The sequence below is a fragment of the Porites lutea genome, chromosome 1 (assembly GCF_958299795.1).
Source record: "Porites lutea chromosome 1, jaPorLute2.1, whole genome shotgun sequence".
NCBI classification, from domain to species: Eukaryota; Metazoa; Cnidaria; class Anthozoa; order Scleractinia; family Poritidae; genus Porites; species Porites lutea.
In genome coordinates, this window is record NC_133201.1 from 54,586,566 (window position 1) to 54,601,723 (window position 15,158).

Genomic DNA, 15,158 nt, shown 5'->3' on the forward strand with positions numbered 1-15,158 from the left:
AATCAACTACCACGTCGACGTCAGCGAAAAATTGAATTCGCAATTTTTTTTGTAACTTCATCGCAACCATAGCGATGAAGTAAAAAAAAAAAAAAACGGCGAATGGCGAGTGAGTTGCTGGAGTTCAGCAACTCACTTGACAAGTCAAATGTACTCGAATTCTTCTGGAAATAAATCAATTGTTCTGTGGACCTTATCTATGTTCAGAAATAACATATTGATTGACAGTAATCTTTGTATGATGTGTTGTGAGAGAGCCACAGAGAGCCTGTGCATAGGTACCCTGCTAGGAGAGGCCCTTCGATCTTCCTAGATAATAGCCTGAATTTCATCCGATTTCTTCGAGTCGTTATTACTCTCTCAGTACTCTCTCAGTGCTTAGAGGAGAAAACGACTCGAAGCAATCGGATGAATTTCTGGGTGCTAGCCGGGTAGTGCACAGGTTATTTGTTTGCAGAATGATGCAGTCGAAAAAAATAGTTTGCGCAGACAACGACCCAGAAAAATTGTTTGTTCCCCCCCAAAATTTCATCACCCCCCTCCAAAAAAATAATGGTCCGTTCCTTTGAAAGAACATTCGCCTTGCTTTGACGTAGCCGCCCAAAAAATAGAACGGTTTCCTAGGTGACCCACGAAATGTGGGTTCCAGTCGCGCGTAATCTCGACTTTCGCGTGATGCGGCGGAAACAAGATGGGGGCCGCTGGCAGTTGTGGTAGCGGTGAGATTTTGTTCGTTTGCTTTGTGATTCTTTAGGCAGCCAGCTCATAATATTATTTCTGTTACTACAGGGAAATTGGTGAAGCAAGAAATACCAACATTTAAGATTGTTCTTGTCGGTAAGTTGTGCATTAGCTTGTTGTTTTGCGTTTGATACGTGAAATATCTCGCAGATTATAAAGTTCATTCCTTGAAGTTGTATGCAATGTGAGTTCGTTAACGTAGATTTATTCGCACCTGTAGGTTTGAAAATAGGCGTAAATTTAATGATCTCTTTGAGCATGTTTTCGAGCCCGCGGCTTGTTTATTGAGAGGAACTGCGATCGATTGAGGGTTGTAAGCTCAGCTTTGTTGAAAGAGCGAGCGCTTTGTTTACTTCGATACAAAGCTATTTGTCCCCGTCTTTTGGCTAAGTTTTACACTGTTCTGCCTTACAACGGTATTCAATATATTGGGAAAGCAATTGTGCATTGATTTGGATTTAGTAAATCTTAGGGCGTTCATTTAATGGCGTGCAAGATTTTCATCAGTGACTGCATCCTCGTAAATTGTGTTTTATTTGCAATGTCATTGTTTAACGCATTCATGATTTATGATTTTAGCTCAAACCTTTTTTCTATGATCTCATTGAACACTTGAGTTTCGTTATGCCTTTTTTGAAAAAGTTGAAGTTTGATCAGTGGCAGGAAAACTATCATATCCACGACGATAAGTAAATCACCACTTGAAGTGATGAGTATCTCGGAAGTGAAAACAAGGGGAAGTGTAATAAATTCAAATTCCTTGTATCAAGCTACCCCCTCTTTTATGAAACCCCATCTAGAGCATTAAGTTTTTTAGTAAGACCCCAGAGGGTTTAATTAAGCAATAGACCACACTTTCTGTTTGTTTACCGGCGTGATAACCCACTTGGGATGTTCGGAGAACACGAGAAAAGCTTGTCGTCTCCTGATTTACAAGCTTGTCGAGTGCAGTTTCCGCAGTGAAGGAAAATTAAATTTAAAAGTGAACCATGACATGATACACTGAGTACTTATCCAAAAAAATATGTAATTGTCCGTTTGACAAAGGACAGTAACTATAACAAGGCAGACAATACTAGTTCAGAGCGTGTCAGGCGACATATTTATTATTATTACTATTTATTTATTCTTATTTTACTGTAATATTTTATTTATTTGTTGTAAGATACACGATACGAAATATTTTTAGAATGTGAAGACGGAACGCAATTTTCTAAACTCAATCATATAATATTCTTGTGATGTTCAATTTTATTTTATTTATTTACTTATTTATTTTATTTTTTTCTTCCTACACACTAACATTGTATTTTTAGCTTGCAAATTTTAAATAAAAATCGTGTCATTCAGTTAAAAAAATAATCTCTAGGAGAGTTTGTTATACCGTATTTATTTGATTAACCGCCCTGGGTGCTTATTAAATTTTTGGACCTTGAGAGTGGGCGCTTATTTGAGGCCGGGCGCTTATTAAATTTTCACCATTTTCAGCAAGTTAAGTATGTTTATTTTGCAACAACACAATAAATGCTAATAACAAAATGCGAAGAATTAACAAAGCAAGGTTTCTGTAAAATACTCTGAAGAAAACTCCGTCCCCAGGGGAAGTCTCTTATTAGAATTTATTCACTTAAGTGGGTCGGGTGGGGGTGAGCACTTATTTGTGTTTGATTGGGAGGAGGAGGGGGTGTGCGCCTATTTGAGGCCGGGTGCTTATTAACTTTTTCTGCCGTTAGGATGGGCGCTTATTCGAGGTGGGCGCTAATTCGAGGTTGGGCGCTTATTCGAATAAATACGGTACATGTATAATTTTACTAACAGTATAAATATAGTAATCATATGAAATTTTAATGTGTTCATTTAGGTGACCCTGAAGTAGGAAAATCCAGCATATTTTTACGGTACACAAAGAATCAGTTTGACTACAGTTATCAGCCCAGTGTGTCTGTAAGCATTGGAAATGTGGTGAAACATGTCAATATTCCATATGAAACTATAGTATCTGTGGCATTATGGGATCTACCTGGCCGGGAGGAAATGGACTTGAGAAGGAGTTACTACAAAGATGTGGATGCTGCCATAGGTGAGAATTACAGTTCAAAGAGGGCAGTTGGCAATTTTGGCTTGGGTTCAAATCCTGGTGTTGAAGCCATATGTGGGTTGAGTTTGCTATTGGTTCTCTCTCTTACTCCGAGAGGTCATTCTCTGGTTACTCCAGTTTTCCCCTCTCCTCTAAAACCAACATTTCCAATTTCCAAGTTTGGCCAGGAATGGTACATGAAGAACCACTTTGTGGATGTGCTGCCTCTAAATCATCATCATTGTCAAGTTGATGTTGTTCAAAATCTCTAAGTTGTAACTGTTCATCAGATGCCTAAAATGTGTGCAATTCCAAACGTTGGTTTTAGCTCCATTAGGGATGAGCTACTGTAAGAAAAAACTAAGCAGGCTTAATACTATTTGTTATTTGTCTTATTAGTGATAAGCTGGCTTTTTATTTAATGCACCTTCAGAATTAGCCCACATGTTTCAATTTATTGTTTTCCAGTGCAAACTGAAGCATTTAACATTGGTAAGCTCTTTTTCCTGCTGGCGAAATTCACTTGCAGCCATCTGTAATAGCTACCTGTACCTTCCTGGAAGTTATGTTGTGATTCAATTTTTTTTCCTCAATCCTAGTTTGAATCTATCATGGCTGGTTACATTTTGCATATATCCAAAACCAAAAAGCAAAATTATGTAGCCTTAATCTGAGAAACAGCCAACAGACAGACCAATGAATAGTATTTTTTACAGCAATTATTTATTGTATGTAGGCGATTTTATTAGCTTTTTTTTATGGATCACATAAAACATAGCTTTACATGTATTATCATGATATTTATTTGTTTTCATTTGTAAAGTTTTATCTGGCCACAATATTAATATTCAACTCCTAGCTGTAATTTCAAAGATATACTCCACTGTATCTATCCATCTACATTGTACATGTACCTAGAGCGAAGAAAGTAGCACTTGAATGATAACCGGAGGCTACATGTAGTAGATTTTCAATCATGCTTGCTACATGTAATGGATTCTGTTCTTTACTTACCTGACACACATTTTTATTGACATTATTTTCCTCAGTTGTGGTTGATATGGATGATATTGACTCTGTAACCATGGCAGGTACTTGGAAGCAGGATATTGTTAACAATGCTGTGTTCACAGACAGTTCTGGGAATCCAAAGGAGATCACGGTTGAATCTAATAAATTCATACCAATTTTGCTATTGGGAAACAAGGTTGACAAGGTAAGCTTAATGATAAAAACAGATATTTTACAAACATTTGTAATGGTGGTGCAGGGCAAGTTTGTGCCCCCCATCATACAAAGGTCTCTAAAATTTTGCGACTTGCCAGAGCTATTATTATCTTCCATTAATTTCTCTTAAACTTGGCACGTTTATTTATTTTAAGGCCATTTTTAATTTTTAATTATTATATTATTGGAGTGTCCATTGAATTTCACTTTCTAATCCTTGCCAAAAGTTAAAACATTCATTGTGCCTTTTCAAAGTTTAATGTAAATTATTAAGTGCTTAGTTTTTGTGCTTACCTTACTACGCTGATTTTGATATTATAAAATTGCACAACATAACATACACCTTTAAAATTTTGTGTTTCATATTTAAATAATATATTGAGTTTAATTCTCAGTTCTCTTACAAAAATGTAGTTTGAAAACTGGGTGTCTAATAAAAAGAAAGAATTAATTTTGTTCAATACTCAAAAAGGAATATTGTTTTTGTTTTTGTATTTATTGTATTTATTATTGTTTTTACCAGCTGAAATATCAAAAGACAGAGGATGAAACAAATGAATTGGAAGATATGACAAACTTAGAGACAGTGAGGGTGTTAGAGGGTGTTGCATTACAACATGGATTTGTAGGAAGGTTAGTTAAGACAGTAATAATAAATTATTAGTAAAATCCAACTAGTGGTCCATTAACAATGCTGTTTTCTGATTGGCTGGGCTACTACTAGGCTATATGTTGTAGCCCTCTAGTGAAAAGGTAATTTACCACTAAAGAAAACCTTGAAAGACATCTGAAACCTTTGATCGCAGTATCTGGGCAGCCATTTTGATTTCAGAGACAAGAAGTGTGGTCAGCAGTGTAATGGCATCATGTAATTATCTTAAACTTAGTGTCCTTTTTGATAATCGGACAAATTTAACTATTTTGTTTTAAAATAGATGTTTTATTATTCCTTTACATTCAAATTGCCTGTTAAACAACATTAAAGTGGTTTTTCTCCTTTGAAACCTGGTAAAACAATGTAAATTAGCCCTGAAAAAATGATTCGCATAATTTCTTGCATAATAGTCCTATCTTATCGCACAATCTACCCTGGAAATATCTCATAATTTCTGATTTTTATCATACCCTATCAAATGGCCTATAAAGTTGTTTTGTCTCGATATTTTTGAACAACTAGTTGGATTTTACTAAAACAATATTATTCCTCTCGCCCTCTAGCCTGTGTAGCAACCGTTTCTGTGCAGTTTAGGAGCAAAGAACGAGGAACAAGAGTCAACATGTACACGCGATCAATACTGAAAATCCCCTTCCATGGTCTTTCTTTGCTTCGAAACCAAACAGAAACGCTTGCTACGCAGGCTACTCACCCTCATAGCCTCTGAGTCAATAGCCCCTTCGGCCTCATGGGCTATTGACTCAGAGCCCAATATTTGGGCTTGAGGAATAACTTTTAAATAATATCATTTTTGGCACAGGTCATTTCATTTTCTTCAGTGTACATGTATGTGTTTTTAATAATGTTATTAATGTCAGGGGCTGCACACCCTGTACAGGTCATGGAAAACCTGGAAATTTACGAATTTCATTCCAGGCCTGGAAGGTCATGGAATTTAATTGTCAGTCCTTGAATATTTTCATGGAAAATTAAAGTTGTGTTAGATAAATTCCTGCGGACTGTTGCAGCAAGGACAATTTTAGATAGATGCAATAGTAATTAAACAGCGCAAATGTGCGCTCGTTTTTGTGGACACCAGAGTTTGCGTATGTTTAGCCTTTAGGCTTACTTGTGTGAGTTCCGGGAAAATTTTGGCCCACACAAAAGTCACTTTTCCTGATAATTATGCTCATGGTTGCACTGCCAAAATTTTCCCCAACCTCGCACAAGTGAGCCTCTCGCAGGCTAGTGTCCGGTTGAACTGGCTTAGGTCAAAACAATGAAAGTTTTGAAAATTAATTTTTCATTAGTCACAGCTACATGTAAACTTAAGGTCATGAAAAATTTTGAAAGGTCACGGAAAAAGTCATGGAAAGTCATAGAAATTGAAGAGTCTCAAAAGAGAACAAACACTGACTGGGTATAAGCTGTACACAACAAACTTCATGTATATGTGACAAAAAGCACCTTCTCTGATTGTGTTTTAGTGTAACAGTATCAGCCAAAGAGAGTGATAATAGCGTACATGCTGCAATCCAGTCCCTCGTACGGCACTTACTTCAGCAGAAGATGAAAAAGGCCAGGCAGTCTTCGAAAGGAGGCATGTTCTCTAAAAACGAAGAGATTGAAGAGAAGAACTATGTTACGATAAGCCCTCTGGAAATTTCAGAGCAAAAGGAATTCATACCTCTTATTGTCACAAAAGTTCCTGAGGTACTGTACCAGTCATAAAAATATGTACATGTATTGTTGCGGTATGGTTACATCTACTCTAACCTTAAATTTTTGGTTTCTTAATACTTAGAATTACCAAAAGGAAGGTATTTTTCCTCTTTCTGTCCAAATCTCTCCTCCTTTTTACCGTTAATTTGCATAATTAATTATTTTTACTTTATCGCTCTCCACGCGACGCTCTGAGGAAAGAAGACAACCGTTCGCGGTCTGGTACAATCAAACCTCTTTAATATGGACACCAAAGGGACAGAACCAAGTATCCGCTTTACAGAGGTGTCCATATTATAGAGGTAGGGAATGTATGATTTTTGGCATTTCTGGGACCAAACGAACTGTCCGTAATGGACAGGTGTCCGTATTACAGAGGTGTAGTAAGGAGAGGTTAGACTGTATTTATGAAGACTGTAATACAATATAAATGGACTATTATACTGTAGCTTATGGATTTCTGTTCCAGGAAATGCTCTAGTTATAAACTGTTTTCTGATCATCACATTCACTCTCATTTGTATGCATGTGCATGTAAAATGAACTGAATGGAGCGAAAAGGAATACATTTTTTTTATCAACAACTAAATCCATTTCTCATTCTGAAGATTCCAGATAGCTTATGTTCCACTGTAGATGGACTTACACTGTTATTTGACTTGTTACGTCTCATTTGAAACTCCCTGATGAGTAATCGTACTATCATAAGAAAATTCTAGAAAACCTTTTGTCGCTATACCGAAATTAATTTTCTGAAGACCTTTTGGCAATGGCAAAATAATGGCAAAATCTTGGTAAAAGATTTTAGGTAAGACAAGTTACAGTCAAACCCCGCTTTACAGACACCTCATTATTACGGACAGTTTGCTTTTTCCCTGGGGGAAAAAAGCCCTTACATTTTCTCTCAATTCAACCCGCTTATTACGGAGACCCGGCGTTAGTACGGATACTTTCTTCCAGTTTCTGTATTAACGGAATTTGACTGTACTAGAAATACATCAAATATCTAAGACCAAGAGCCATAATGGGACAGGTCCCATTTGATCATAAGACAAATGGTAAGGTTATCGAAAAATTTTTAGCCTTTCTCGAACTTTAAACTTTGCTCTTTGAACAGTGTTACTTTACAGTCGTTCGGTGCCCCTGGTTTGTTGAAGCAACTCGATCTGTTTCAAAAGTCTTGTGATTTTGTTTTGCCTTCCAGTTTGATGTTTTCTTTTCGGAATGTAATGCTCCCATAAAAACAGTCCAGGAAACAAGTACCGGATTACTTGATGCTATGAATAATTTCAAGAGGGCATGCAGTATAGCTGGTGTAACGGGCAGCGCAAAGGCTTCACTCGAGGAATGCATTGATGGATTAAAGCAGCTCATAAGAACAGATGATGATGAAGATGGACTTGAGGTTTGTAACTTACCCGAAAGTAAAGACATTAAAGGGGCCGTGTCACGGCTAGTTAAATAGTGAATGACAAAATCACGGCCTCGTATCAAACAAATCGTCTCCCAAGCATTATATAAGACGATACAAACAACAAAAATGAACGTTGAAAGAATGTTAGTCTAACCACAGGCGGCCCAAACTCATTACATGAACGCGGACGTGACTCTTGCTTGCGAGCGGTGTTGTGTTACAAACGGTTATTTACAAAGGCTTGTATGGGATCGATCGGTTTTTCTTAAAAGAGATAAAAATGTTATGTTTTTAAATAAAATCGACGTACCTTATTGCCTTGTTGTATTCTTTGTTGTTTGCCCGCGTCTCAGGCCGTTTTGAAGCGTTTTCGGAGAGTTAGCGCTATTTTGGTGTTCTACTGCGGTAGTTTCGAAAACGAAGCACTCGAAAACGAAGACCGAAGCACGAAGCACCCAAATCTCGAAAACGAAGCACCCAAAACTCGAAAACGAAGCACCCTAGATCGAAAACGAAGCACCCAAACTCGAAAACGAAGACCCCTAAATCTCGAAAACGAAGCACCCAAAACTCGAAAACGAAGCACCCAAATCTCGAAAACGAAGACCCCAAAACTCGAAAACGAAGCACCCAAAAATTCGACACCGGTCTGTCCTTTATAAACACGAGACCAATGCTAATACAGCAGGAATCAAGCACGATAACGAATCGAATGCAGTTCAAATCTACTCAAGTTGTAAATGCATTCCGCCGCTGCGTGGGAGGCCCGGTGGGAGGCCATGTTTTGGACGTGATCAGAAAACCGAGAACGCCCAAACTATTTCTAGAATGTTACTGTATTGCCAGTAAAAGCCAGTTAAATTCGCAGGCTTGAGTCGATGATAGAGAGCTTTAGATTTTAAGACGAGTACGAGATTTTCTTAGTACTAAGTAGTGCTCGCGCGCGAACCAGCGTCATTTTGGCTGGAAAACGTGGTAGCCGTCGTCATTACGAGTCTTAACGATATCGAAGCGGCGAAAACAAGAGAACAAATGTTAGAAGTTTGATAATTTTGCGATCGGGAGGGGGCGTAACCTCCTGCATATCCAATATGTTAGACTGCAAAACAATCGGTTTTTTTTCTCAAAATCAGTAAAGAAGTCGGTAAAGCGTGGCGTAAGAGTAATACGCGCGAGCCTCACACTCCGTTTTCAGCCTCGTTTCAGACCTTTTGTGTTACTGCTCACGCGTACTTGAATACGCCAAAATCTGCTGACGGACAGTTTTGAAGTCTACATAAACATGTATGTGTACCGAAAAAATGCATATTAAGGTAAGATGTATCAAGTATAGCGAGACCAATAATAAAATTAATACAGTATATCCTATCTAGAAAAATTCAGTTAAACAGTTGGCAGGCTCTTATAAAACCTTGGGATGGATTTTGTGGACCTTTGGAGGTGTGGACGCATCCGCTGCCTCCACCTGATTCAGGTGCTTCGTTTTCGAGTTTTGGGGTCTTCGTTTTCGAGATTTGGGTGCTTCGTTTTCGAGTTTTGGGTGCTTCGTTTTCGAGATTTAGGGGTCTTCGTTTTCGAGTTTGGGTGCTTCGTTTTCGATCTAGGGTGCTTCGTTTTCGAGTTTTGGGTGCTTCGTTTTCGAGATTTGGGTGCTTCGTGCTTCGGTCTTCGTTTTCGAGTGCTTCGTTTTCGAAACTACCGTTCTACTGCTAGCAGTGGAACACCAAAATAGCGCTAACTCTCCGAAAACGCTTCAAAACGGCCTGAGACGCGGGTAAACAACAAAGAATACAACAAGGCAATAAGGTACGTCGATTTTATTTAAAAACATAACATTTTTTTATCTCTTTTAAGAAAAACCGATCGATCCCATACAAGCCTTTGTAAATAACCGTTTGTAACACAACACCGCTCGCAAGCAAGAGTCACGTCCGCGTTCATGTAATGAGTTTGGGCCGCCTGTGGTCTAACAAGTTTTCAAAAACCACAATAATATTGCAATCCGTGTCAATCTTCTTCAAGTTTGTTCACCCATTCCTCCTTTCATTTTTTCTGTGTTGTTTAAACCTTCATTTAACGTTCTGAGCGGTTATTTTGTTTCACTTGTTTGTGGCCGTTCCAATTTTGATAAATTCCGTGACACGGCTCCAGGACGCTTTGTCTTCTTCGTGTGGGGCTCTGGAACTATCGAACATCTCCGTTGCAGTTCTTTTGTCACGTGACCGTCCTTAGTTCACCTGACTGTTTTGAACGACGCGCTTTTTACCGAAGAAGGCTGAGCGATTCAGCCGAAATAACTAAGAACAAAATTATCACGTTTCCGGTCCACGATTCCTTTAAACCTGTGTCAACGGAAAGTGAAATGAACTTTTAAACTGGACATACATGTATGTCCTTTCATGAAGGAAAAAAGCCTGATAGCGGTTTAGAACCCTAGCTGGTAGAAAGCAAACCAGTTTGTTCGGATTTGTACCTTCTCTTTTGGGTATCAACAGTCCATTACTTTTACTTTCCTCTTTAGGCACATGAGGATGGAGGATACATAAAGCTAGTAGTCAAGGATGAGTGTAAAGATCATGTCCCAGGTCCTGTTCAGAGGGTACTCAAATCATTTCACAATGAGGTAAGAGGGCCAACCCCTTTCGTTTCTCCATTTCCGAGAAATGCCACGTTCCTGTAAAAAGTAAATTAACTTTGGAGTTTCTAAAGTACAGTGGCTGACAGTGGCCATCAAATTTCAAAAGTCAAGTTTTAATGATTTTTTCGAAATTGCTAACTCAATTAAATTAATCAGATTTTCATTTTCACCTGTACTCTATTGAAACTGTATGTTTTCACGTCCACATTAGTCTCTGTTACACATTATTTTTCAGCCTAACGTTAGCTACCAGTACATGTACATAAACAAGCTTACCATATGATTCTCTTGTGAAAATTACATTTTTAAATCGCTTAGTTAAATACTATTACTAATTGAACATTCAAGCCTTTATGGATGTATTGAAGCAGACGGGGGAACCGCCTCCCAGTAAGCCCAATTGGATTAGCGCCGGTCTGAATGCGGGAGGCGGCGGCTTCAAACCCCGGCCGGAACAACATTCAGGCTATTTAGGGACGGACCATTAGAAAACTTATGGAGGGGGGGGGGGGGGGGGGGGGGCAGGCGAAGTACACAAAAAATATTGGCGCAAGGGAAAATTAATTTAAAAAAATTCATGCACTCTAATTAATCCTAAAAAGTATTCATGCTGTGGCCTAAAAAAAATTCATACAAGGAATTTGATAACGAAAAATAAATCCTGCGCCTCGAAAATCCCCCCCCCCCCCATAACTTTTCTAATAGTCCGTCCCTTAAGTAACTGAGGAGAAAGTGGAGCCTTTGTAACCTATACACGTGGGCAAACAGTTAGAATTTCTTGTTTTCCCGGATAAGGACGATAAACAGCAGACCCTGTCTTACAATCCTTGCTCCTTTAAAATCTAATGTACGTTGAAGGACTCGCCCACCATTCGTAAAGAGTAAGGGGACATACAAATGTAATCAGCGTTGTCCCTGGTGGGGTGGTCTACCTGTGGTTGGTCTGGCTTGATTCGCTAGAAGGGCCTCGTGGTGAATGAGACCACAGCGCACGTATAGCCTGAAGTCAGGGTAGTTTTGCCGGGTGCTGGAGCCCACACTCATTAGAAAACAGGAGTAAAAGAGGGGATTCCCTCTGAAGTACCAGTAAAAAAATGAAATAAGGAGCTGGGGCCCGTTTCTCGAAAGTCCCGATAATTAACGGGCCCGGTAAGCTGTCTCCGTTTACATTAAAGATCGAGGTTTCAATAGTTTTGCATCTAGCATGATAAAACTATCAGTTAGTGAAACAGAATGGAGTAGTTTGCTAGCCAGGACCCGCGCTCTTATTCTTTATATTTCGATTTGAATATTTGATTTCGGGCCTGAAAAGTTACCGGGACTTTCGAGAAACGGGCCCCAGGGCCTGATTTCTATTGGGTAACAAGCTTGAATTAAGGTAGGGACAAACTGAAAAAGCCTTCAATTAGGCTGGCGATTCTTGTCTCACTTATGCTAATCATTTTTCCTCTTTTCAGGTTTGTGCAGCTTCAAAGAAAGTTTTAACCTTGTCGCCCGGTGCTCTTAATAAACTTCGGGAAAGTGAAGACAAAATAAACGAGTTAAAAGTGACCGCGTTTGACCGTGCAGTAGCTCGAGGAATGAGTCAAAGACGAGCTAAGGCTGCTGTTATAAACATTGATGCAAACTGTACGAGGATAGGAGAAGCAGTGGCCACAGCAATGGAGACTATGACAGCTGTGGACAGCGATTATAAGAAAATCAAGGCGGCCATGCTCTGGTGATATTACATTATTTCAGTAAAGACAGGGAGTAATGACCCCAACAAGAGATTAACGCACATGTAGGTTGCCAAGGGGTATGGATGTTGAATTCTTTTGGTCCGAAATCGAGTACAGATTTTTACGTTACCATTTAGTCTCAAAGAGGGTACGATTTTGTGCTCCTTAAAACTAGAGTCTACCGTTGGATATGTCGTTTATCATGCGTCCTTTACGAAAAGCATTTTAGTCTTAAATAGTGTGGCAAAAAAATCCACATATTTTGACCTGAAATAAGCTACTCCCTCTGGGGTTTTAGAGTTAGATTTTGTAAGGTAGCTTGAAATATAGTAAGTTATGTACAGTATATGTAGGCTAAACTAACCGCTTAAGAATGTATACAGAGCGCTCCCCTGTCAGCCACTTCGGGCCTCAGTACATGGGAAGTGACCAAGCAATTACAGTAAAAACCCGCGAGTCAGAACCTGCATTTTTCCAAGTTAGCGTGAAAAGGTTCATTAGCACAAATGTAGGCTTAATTTGGGTTCTTAAATAGGTTGTCTTATTCTTAAAAGATACGTAGAAGCACTGAAATTGCGCCGCTTTTTCGTCCAAAACGAAACAAAGTTCGCAATGGGCCATTTGCACGATGGCGTCATTTTACTACTACGACCAGAATCCTTTTCGTTTTTCCTTTCATATTTAAATTTTGTATTCCCAGTGAGGTTTGAATAATAGAAGCCCTCATTTGCACAAGAAAGCAAAACCCTGAAGGATTCTGGTCGTAGTAGTAAAATTAATGATGTCATCGTGCTAATGGCCTATTTGATTGCCGAAATTCGCGCAATTTCGGATTTCGGCAAATATCGCTTGCATTTCTTTTGCACAGTACTGTAGCTAAGAGTATTTGGGGGTATTTGACCTATTCCTTACATAAACTTGCATACCAGTACATTGCAGCTGGAGTGTTAAGGCACCTATTCCTCCAAAGAGGATCCTGAATGGTGACTTATCTTACTTGCTCAAGTGTACAGAATTTTTGCATAGGTTGTACTAAAGAAGAACCTGTTTCAAATTTTAGCCTCATCAGGATTTCTTTTAGAGGAGCTTAACTGGCAAATTTTAGCCCAACAGGTTCTTACTCGCGGGTTTTTATCGTATATTTTAGAGTTTATTGAAAATATAACCCTTGGAATAATGTATAAAAGACCTTATTTATGAACCGAGCTCTTTACTATGATACAAGATGTTGTAATTTAAATTTGATTTATCCAAGGTATAATTATGCCACGGAGGGTGGTTGTCCTTTTACAGTTCGTTCTATTAAGGATCGGAACTCTATACCAAGATCTCTGAGAGTTTTGGACAACTACTCACGTTTTAAAAAAGGCAAAACAAAATAAACTGGACGCCATGACACAGCCCATGCAAATGCAAGCAAATACTGTAAATACCTACTTAACGACAAATAACCGTAGGTAGCGCAATTTATTTACATACATTCGTGCTGTAAATATTGAACAAGGTTCTTTGAAAGACTTTTCACGAAGTTTTCTTTATTGTAAAGTGGTTTATTTTTTTATTTAAAAAACCCTAACTATTTGTAAGTTAATTATATTACAGGTTTATTAAAGTAACTGTATATTACTGAGCAATGTTTGACATTTATGACTTTATCAAAAAATGGAAATAGGCTGACAGCATCGGTTTATAAGGGGCTTTTTGCCTGACGGTGGTTTTTGTATATGGTTTACAGTTTACACTTTCATACTAGCGAACACCTTTGATACGTATAGAGGATTTATTGGAGCCAAGATGATCAGAGCTGCACGAAAACAACACTCGATTTCTACTGTTCTGTACATCTCACTTTCTCGTGATTCATTGAGCCAGTTTGGGTTCTTAGACCCTGTTTACATAGAGTGGGGGACCGCGGTGGGGTAGGTTTCTTTTGTTTTGTGTCCCCCAGAGCGTGAAAACAAAAGAAACCAACCCCACTAGACCGGGGTCCCCCACTCCATGTAAACAGGCCCTTACTGACCTCGGGAACTGTCATGGGCATTGAATTCTTTTGTTCTTTTTTAGGTACCCTGTGGCAATTTCACCGAGGAAAAATCGTTCACACACAAAAAGGTTGCTTCCCCATGGGCAAAAACCGTTTGCCCATGGGTAAAATGTCTAGCGTATTAAACCGCAACTACGGTAAACTAACTTGCAGTAACAACTATAGTCTTCTATCACCCACAGGACCGCCGTCTAAATTGCCTTCAGAAACTGAAGCAAACAGGAATCCCTGGTTTTTAAACCAGGGATTCCTTAAACGGTGTTTCGGGACAGTTTTTCGAAGATCATACCAATATTTTTCAATCGCCTTAAAACTGATTTTATTCTTGTCCAATCGCTATAAAATCACCTATGATTCACTATGAAATGAAGTTTGTCAAAATGCAGTTTTTAGTAAAACCGATTTCACTATGACAACAATAAAGAAAGAAATTTGAAACCGATAACAGCCGAATTTTCCGCGATTTAGACTGAAAAGCCGACACTAGCACAGGTCTCCCAAGCTCGCGTTAAGAGTGTGTTATGTGAATTAACTGTTTCACAAGAGAGTCGGTGTCACGTTACAGGCGACCGTTGAGACTTTTAATGAGAAATAAAATACTGAGGTCTACGAACACTAAATATCATTATTCTTACTTATTTTTCTATAAAATAAATAAAGGAGACTTGCCTTTGATGCATTCCTGTGTTTTTTGGTGTGAATTCATCGATTTAGTCGGTTTTTTGGGCTCTTATTGTTTGACCCCTGTCACTTTCATCACTGAATACGAAGTAACAGGGGCCAAACAATAACAGCCACAAAAACCAGACTAAGTCGATGAATTTACAGCAAAAAACACAGGAATACATCAAAGGTAAGTCTCCTTTATTTATTTTATAGAAAAATAAGTAACAATAATGATATTTAGCGTTCGCAGACC

At 38.7% G+C, this 15,158-nt stretch overlaps 1 protein-coding gene across 1 annotated transcript; it reads left to right on the plus strand.

Annotated features, from left to right (window-relative positions):
- Positions 1–617: 617 nt before the first annotated feature.
- On the plus strand, positions 618–13,807 carry LOC140921779 (uncharacterized). The gene is made up of 9 exons (XM_073371783.1): positions 618–719; positions 790–837; positions 2,603–2,821; positions 3,868–4,034; positions 4,569–4,678; positions 6,188–6,413; positions 7,627–7,827; positions 10,358–10,459; positions 11,932–13,807. Exons 1-9 carry the CDS (start codon positions 692–694, stop codon positions 12,196–12,198), a joined length of 1,368 nt encoding a protein of 455 aa, XP_073227884.1. The 5' UTR covers positions 618–691; the 3' UTR covers positions 12,199–13,807.
- The last annotated feature ends 1,351 nt before the right edge of the window (positions 13,808–15,158 follow it).

What these genes read in the sequence shown, in the direction of transcription:
- LOC140921779 (XM_073371783.1), top strand. Translation starts at nt 692, where the DNA reads ATGGGGGCCGCTGGCAGTTGTGGTAGCG. An exon ending in AGATGTGGATGCTGCCATAG is followed by an intron (nt 2,822 to 3,867) that starts GTGAGAATTACA and finishes TATTTTCCTCAG; the next exon opens with TTGTGGTTGATATGGATGAT. An exon ending in TGGGAAACAAGGTTGACAAG is followed by an intron (nt 4,035 to 4,568) that starts GTAAGCTTAATG and finishes TGTTTTTACCAG; the next exon opens with CTGAAATATCAAAAGACAGA.